The sequence below is a fragment of the Diadema antillarum genome, unplaced genomic scaffold, assembly GCF_040938485.1.
Source record: "Diadema antillarum isolate AM-2024a unplaced genomic scaffold, OU_Dant_1.0 seq00001820_RagTag, whole genome shotgun sequence".
NCBI lineage: Eukaryota > Metazoa > Echinodermata > Echinoidea > Diadematoida > Diadematidae > Diadema > Diadema antillarum.
In genome coordinates this window covers 236,944-244,778 of record NW_027272495.1, presented here as the reverse complement: position 1 = coordinate 244,778, position 7,835 = coordinate 236,944, and the positions used below count along the sequence as shown (strand labels likewise).

Genomic DNA, 7,835 nt, shown 5'->3' with positions numbered 1-7,835 from the left:
AAAAAAATGTATAATTATATACAATCCATATACAGGTGTATATAGCAAAAGATGAAGTACTAGTAAGATATCAGTTGCCAAAGTTTATCAAAACGCAGCACCGCTCAAAATGCAAGCATGAATAAATAATGTTCAGAATACGACAGCAGCGTATAGCAAACTAGTGTCGACACTACAGTATAAAGACTGACTGTGTGATTATGCAGTGCATTCCCGTTATAACGAACACGGTTATGACGAAATTCCGGTTACAACGAAGTAGAAATTAAGGCCGCAACATTATCCACTCGATGTTCTTTATTGTCTATTTGTTCGATTATAACGAAATTTCGATGTAACGAAAGAAACCTGTCAGTACCAAGGACTTCGTTGTAACGGGAATCCACTGTACATAGAAAAGTAAGTTTTTAAAATCATAATTAGGTCTCTTACAAGGACTGCTGCCTGGAATACATTGTAACATGGAAGCTATATTGTGATACTCTTACTTTAATTACAATGCACAAGAACCCGTTTCAATATACTATTCACCGTTACTGCTGTCCCTGCTATATTTTTCCTCTTTCGAGAGCGCGCATCCTCACACAGACACTGACACACACACACACAAACACATTTTCACACTCTTATACCCTTTTCACATCAACCGGGACCATTTCTGCCTCCAACCAGGGAGGTAGGGTGTCACCTCTCTGCTCCAGCAATAATGCAGAAGGGCAATGGCAAAGAGGATGGCTTTCACGATAACAAAACAGACCAACAAGTCATTTTTGCGAAAAAGACATCACACAATTTCAGCCCCATATCTAACAGGTAAAAGTAGAGCAGAGACTCGCAAACACTACTTGATAGTTATACGAACGGAACGCTTTAAAATACGAAGAATAGCAATTATGACGTCACCGCGCCAATTGTTACGTCGTGAAACATACCATTTACCTTCTGTTATGTACTTTCCCACATTTTGAATTGGTTCATGCCATTTCACTGATCTGAATTATAGTATCCAGTGCAGACCCATGCTTTTAGTATTTTGTACATATTGTCACCTGGCCAATAAACGATTTTCTTCCGAGTAAAGTATGCTTGATTCAATTATGTATTATGATGCGTATAAGTAACATAGACAAATACATAACCGATGAATAACAAGACAAAAACGGATATTACAGCAACAGGATACATGTATATGAATGGATTTCCCAAAAAGCTAATACATAAACTCCATGGCATAAAAAGAAACGAATATGAAATTACAATGTATTTTCATTTTGATCGCAAACACATTTGCGATGTAAAGTGCAGTGCGGCAGAAAATTACGTTCACATTCAATATCACTAAATTTGGCTAACATATTTTGCTTTCCAAAGCTCTTCGAGAAAAATCGAGTAGATAGTATCTTTGCTCTTCTGTCGCTTTTGCAGCTGTGTTACGAATTCCCCTTGTCTTCAGTCCTATCTGTTTGTCGTGTGTAATGCTGCATTTTGGGAAATTCATTGGATATACCTGCATTGCTCTGCTAACATGCTACTGCACATGCTGGGTTGATTTCAATTTCAGCCAATACTATCATCTATTTTCAGTGGAATATGCGCAAGTTCAGATGCCCGTAAATCGTCATATAAAGTGGAAGAACGCTAATTATTATTATGGATTGTGATGTCATTCACTTTCTCACAACTCCACACTTTCCTGTATTTGTCATAACTTTTTTATCATACAAAAAACCTGCTGCATTAAGAATGAACACACACACACACACACACACACACACACACACCACACACACACACACACACGTTTGGGCTCCAGATCAAGATTGGAGAAAACTCGATCTTGAAATTTAAACGAAGTTACGTGTTCAAGACGAAAGACATGATAGGTCAACTGAAAACACCATGGTATCATGCCAAAACAAGGCACAAATGATTTGACTTTGAAATCACACTACGACTGTATAACCATTGAATATCGGAGAAAGGGTCAAACTATCTGTGAAATGCACTTTTTCGTTTTTCTCCGGCTTAATCGCAATGCTATATAGTAACTCCGTCTATAAAGGGGTAACGGCCACTTTATTGTACATGTTACCGGAGGAACCATACTATTCTAATTGTTTTGATCAAAGATTACAATAGAGATATCCGATATCACAAAGCGCGTTAGTTAATGCTGTAGTTTCCAATAATATGTTTCTTTAAACGTTGTATCTTGCATTCTGTTTCAAATAATGTGTCAATGCAGGTACATGTAAATCATCATCTTTGAATCTATGTAAAAAATCGATTCTATGTGTAATCCATTACGTAACAAGGGAATTGGGTCAAACTTTTTCCTACTTTTTTGGTAATTTACATGGTATAAGTAATCATTAGACATCACATGAGGAGAAAAAAAGAAGATAACAGAGGGCGAAATTGATTACACAACGTCGTTTCTTCTATTCTTCTTCTTCTTCTTCTTCTTCTTCTTTCTTCGTCTTCCAGTGGTGCATATCCCCTCCACACAATTATCACGTTTTGACTAAAGATTATTTTCCTGAGGTGCAGTTAGGAAATTTGGTACCCGCTTGATAGGTCCACTCTGAATGTCGCACTCTGTGGCGGATCTAGCCATTTAAATAATGCAGGCATAGGAACTTTACAGACTTCTACACTATAAAACATAAACATACATGATATGTTGAAGACAGAAAAACGTAAGAATGATAAAATTACAGATTACTATCAAGCATGCTGCGCACACATCAAATTGGCAGCTCTGAGCTGGTATGTTTTGCTATTACATATAACTTGCCCGAGACTCACCGCTACAATCATCCGATGTTTGCTGCTATGTCCTTACTAGTTTAGAGTATTCGCATTAAATCCCCGTTTTGACAGAACCTTCCAAATCAGAGTTACCGCAACAACGTCCGGGCATTTTTTATCCATTTATTTTTTATCATTATTATTATTTTTTTTTTACTCTGCCCGTACGGTCCACACAAAATGTTGTTCGGACGGTGTCGCGGTAACTTTTGATAAATTCTACCCTGGCCAGGGAGGGTAAATTTCCCCCTGCATTACCCCGACATTACCGCGACAATCCTTCTGTTAAGACGCTCTTGTGATAACATTCCGATGATACACTCAACACGCATGTGCAAGAGTCCAGACCGAATGACGCACCCCGCACCGGTCACGGGCATGGATTGTAACCATGCACACCCCTTGAATGGGTACGTTGTTATGGAAACCTACCCGGAGAAACTTTTTCATGTGTGTCTGTTCAGACGGAACCCCTCGCTCTCTCCTGCGGCTCTATTGCTACGCAGAGGTGATGAATTTTATTCTCTGGATGTTGTCCCGACATTGTCGGGGTAAGGTCTGTCAAAAAAAAAAAAAAAGTTGAGTAAGCAGCTACACCGATATCATTGTGTTCGAACGAAGTTGGTCTGCTTGCGAGCATCATGTAACTTTCATGTAACTCAAGTAATCACATATACAGATGTTCGACTACCTATGACTATGAATGTTGATCAATAGTAGGATACCGAAAATGGCATTAATTTCATGTATCCATCTCATATAATCTGCATGTTCACAGCGGCTGGTGTTTACAAGGAAGTCAAATTGAAAAAACAACAACAGCAACATATATTACATACTTGAGCCCTTTCATGCGGTCCTGATGCGATCATTCAGACGGAAAGTAATAGTTAATGACGTAACAAGGGAAACTATAACTGTCAATACCATTTAAAGTCTAAACAGGAAGTAAAATTTGAATAACGACTCATGTAAATTTTCGTATGACGTATAACTCGCATAATAATGGACTCAGCAAAACAGACTTCAGCCTTCTCAAGCAGCATGACGTTCTTATTTTATCCTATTTTATTCTTTAAAAAAAAACAACGTAAAAATAAATGTTCTAGTAGAACCAAATGTAATTGTCAGGTACTACATGTCACATTCCCGGGATCACATTTTACTAGTAGACTTAATGAAACTTCATTTTGACAAGTTTTCCCATACAGGATGTATCAAGTCACTCTATTGCACAAAATGATGGACTCGACTTTTTGAGAAGAAAGACCAACAAAAACACAACAATTAAACATGAAAAATTGCGACTTGCTGTTATTAAATCATGTGTACTAAGACTAGTACTTCACTTTCCCCGTTCCCTATCGTTCATATCCTTATGACGACAAATACACCGTAGGATTGTATAGATAATAGAATACACATTGAGACTTTGAGAGAAAAAAACCGAGAAAAAGGCAAAATAAACAAATATTCAACATTGGTATTCAATTTTTTCATTATTTTGGTTTGATGTTTTTATGGGGGTGAGGGTGGGGAGGGTTGCGCTTTATTTCTTTGTCACTGGATGACAGAGAAAATGTCCGCAGGAAATTATCATGATTGAGTAATGCTGAACAGATTATCTGCGTCATGGTCTACAGTGAAAGGTTCAATCGTCATCACATTACTCAGTGGCATCTGACTGTTCAGGACCTCCGGATGACGACGTATTGTTGCCGTCATGAAAACTCGCTTTCTGTAGCAAAATGACGGTATTGCCGGTGCATATTGCTACTTTGGTGTTGCTAGTTGCAGCTGCCACAAGAGGTCGCCCTCCAGTGTTCAGATCTACCGGGAGGTCGAAGTCTTTGAAAACTACTTCTTTCTCTTCACCAAATCTAGACGGGAGTAGGCAAAGAAAGAATTTATTTTAATAATACGGAAAAGAATTCATTTCATGCTTATTTGCTGGAACATGCATAATTATACATGTATATGCTTCCGTAATTATGTATCTAAGTGTATCTACCAGTATTCACTACAGAGATTGGTATTGTAATCACATTCATGTTGACATCTACTTTTATTTCATTTATTTCGTTTCGTTTCATATCATTCCCAACTACGCAAAACATTTACATACATAAAATAACACAATATCAATACAATGTAGTAACGAAGAAAAATACGTGAAATGAATAATACTACGCATCACTTTCAGATGATATAAACTGAATTAAAATCAAAGTGGCAGGAAATGGGGGAGACGTACTGAAAGACCAAGCTTGCATTTTGTAGTCTCCTCGTGGACAATATGGCTAAATACCGAACAAAAACATATTTTATTCATTTCATTATTCCTGAAGTCACGACCATCAAACATCTTCATGCTCTGCAACGGAGTGGAGGCGAACTTTAATAATCTGAAAACAAGAAATACCTGTCATATACGGCCAGTGATGCCATCTGCTTCCCATCCTCAAGGACGTAAATCCCCAGAGCGAAAAACTGTCCACTCGTGTCATGTTTGGTGGCCACGGCTGCGGCCTGCCAGTTGTTTTGGCGAATTGCATCTTCGTTCTTGTCGTCCGTCGTATCGAGGATCTTCACGACCACGCCGGCCCTGTTCCATGCATCAGCGCCATTGTCGTCCACATTCCCGATGCTTCGACTTACCACGACGAGGTGTTCACCTCCGTTGGCAAACACCATCTGCAGCGGGGAGATATCGTTAACCACAACGACGGGTGGGACTGACAGCTCAGAGACGGTTCTGCTAAATTGGTCTCCGACCCACACCTGGCCATCGCCTTTCACGGCTAGACAAGATATTAGGAAACCAAATTCAAAATGGTTTCCTGGTAAATTCATGGTTCGATTGTGCCAGAGTGGGTCGCCCTTCTCGTAGACAATAATACGGCTATCATTATACAGCAGGTAGACAGTAGATCCGTCTGAGTTTACCGCCATGTCTTGAAGCTGTGCTTGCTCTACGGAGAGCCAGGGTGCGGAACTGACGTTCCCGGAAGTATCGACGTAGTAGACGGCCTCGGTGTCTGCTACCATGAAACTCTCCGTAGCGGGATCGAAATGCATAGACCTGACGTCCGCCGGAGAACAGGGTAGCTTACACGTACTCATTACCTGCCACACCTCTGGATAGGAGATGTGGCCTAAGGAGACCAGCGATTCTAGCTCGTTGTGTTCGTCAAAGTGAACGTCAATCTCTTTGGAGAACTTTGCTGTGTTCGCTAATGAGAGGTCCAAGGAGTTGCTCTCACTAAAGGTGGCTACAATCGTCGTAAGGTAGTCACGCACGAAAGCCACTTCCGCGTGCTGACCGTCTTCAAGAGCATTATTGCCTATTCTTTTCGCCTCTCTTGCGCGTGACTCCGTATGTCCCAAGTCCTCATCGATGGACACTGTCTTGGCTAATACAGTTTCTTCGTCTTTATTCAACTGCTGTAACATCTCGTTAAAGCTCTCTTTCATGGTTCTGGTTATCACCGCGAGACGCAAATCATGTTTGCTCTTGAGTACGTCTCTCAGCGTGCCGTATCTCCGCTTGATGGACGTTCGAAGACGCTTCACCTTGCGTTTTTTGGTGTCCACTTCACCGAGGGTCGTATCGAGACGCCGAACAGCCTGCTTGATTTCGTCTCGCTTCTTGTTTGTGTCGGATGTCTCCGCAGAAGATCCGTGGTGAAGATGGCTGAAAGAGTGCAGGATATGGCCGGACTGGCGACACATTCCGCAAACGTAACATTTGCATGTGTGGCAGAAGTATTCTGCACTCTCTCCGTGCGCGCTGCATGTGTGAGTAGTCTTTTTGCGGACGATTGACACTTTTCCCTTATGTAAATCTTTCAATGAGACCACTTCGTGAGTGCACATTCTCTTGGCGTGAATGGACTGGCACACTGCACAGATGAAATTGTTACACGAGAGGCACAAGGCGGTGACCGCTCCATCCTCGTGACATGACTGACAGGTCATCGTGTTGCCTCCCGATGAACCTGTAGACGTTTTCCGCTGGTCGATGATCTCTAGAAGACGCGCCGCCAACTTGTTGCTGGTGTAATCAATCTTTAACGACGCAACGCCTGCTTTGCCAAGATGGGTTTCTTGCCGACAAAGCGGGCAGTCCATGGACTTTCTCCCGCCACGGCCGTACCTCTTCTCGCACTTCGCTAGACATTGGAGGCAGAAGGAGTGCATACAGGACAGGAAACGCGCATCTGCGAAGTACTCGGAACAGACGGGACACTCCAGCTCTCCCCCAATGGCTGCAATGAGCTTTGAGTCTGCCATGCTTTCAGCAGTCTGTCCGGGATAGATCCCCTGACGAATATCACGAGAGTCGGTAGTCAACCAGCAGATAGCAGACTATCATGTTCTGAAATGAGATGAAATAAAGTGGGGTGAAATCATAACGGCAGACGACTTATGCAATGTGCGAGCCAATGTTGCAACAAAAACAATTTGATGAAATGCAACAGTATACGTCCATATAACTTACGTTGGCACGATGTGGGAGTTCGTGCATCCATTGATTTGCTCATTTTTGGTTAGAAATTGAGAATCTGACACAAGTAGTTCACAGAAATGGCGTGATTACAAATGCACGGACTTAACAGAATCACAGTGAATGATAATGATAATGAAAAAGAGAACACTTGTACAATGGATGGTCGTTAAATTATAATGATAATGTGCCATCCATTGTATAACTCTTTTTTTTTCACTGATGGCAAAAAAGCAAGTGGGGAAAAAGAAAGCAAAGATAGGAAACAATATTTCTAAGTTTCGTAAACAAACTCTAAGTATTCATCTGTCTGACATCATATGAAACCCGCTGCTCAGGACAGCATCCATTTTGGAATGAATCACTTTTAAACACTTCTAGTCCAACTCTGAAACTTAAACTATTTTACCGCTATACATGCCTGTGTATGTGTAAAGTCTACTCGTTTTTAATCTTGGGCAATCATTGGTATGACTTTGTTTATTGTTTTTTTGTTTTTGTTTGTTAGGACTTATGT

General features: G+C 40.9%; 1 protein-coding gene across 1 annotated transcript; it reads right to left on the bottom strand.

Annotated features, from left to right (window-relative positions):
• Positions 1-4,302: 4,302 nt before the first annotated feature.
• LOC139712558 (uncharacterized) lies at positions 4,303-7,104 on the bottom strand. Its single transcript, XM_071624370.1, has 2 exons — positions 5,234-7,104; positions 4,303-4,691 (listed from the first exon to the last, which is right to left on the bottom strand). Exons 1-2 carry the CDS (start codon positions 7,102-7,104, stop codon positions 4,478-4,480), a joined length of 2,085 nt encoding a protein of 694 aa, XP_071480471.1. The 3' UTR covers positions 4,303-4,477.
• Positions 7,105-7,835: the final 731 nt, after the last annotated feature.

Coding starts and splice junctions, on each gene's coding strand:
- LOC139712558 (XM_071624370.1), bottom strand. CDS start 7,104: ATGGCAGACTCAAAGCTCATTGCAGCCATTGGGGGAGAGCTGGAGTGT. Junction 4,692..5,233: donor TCACTGGCCGTATATGACAG/GTATTTCTTGTT, acceptor ACTCCCGTCTAG/ATTTGGTGAAGAGAAAGAAG.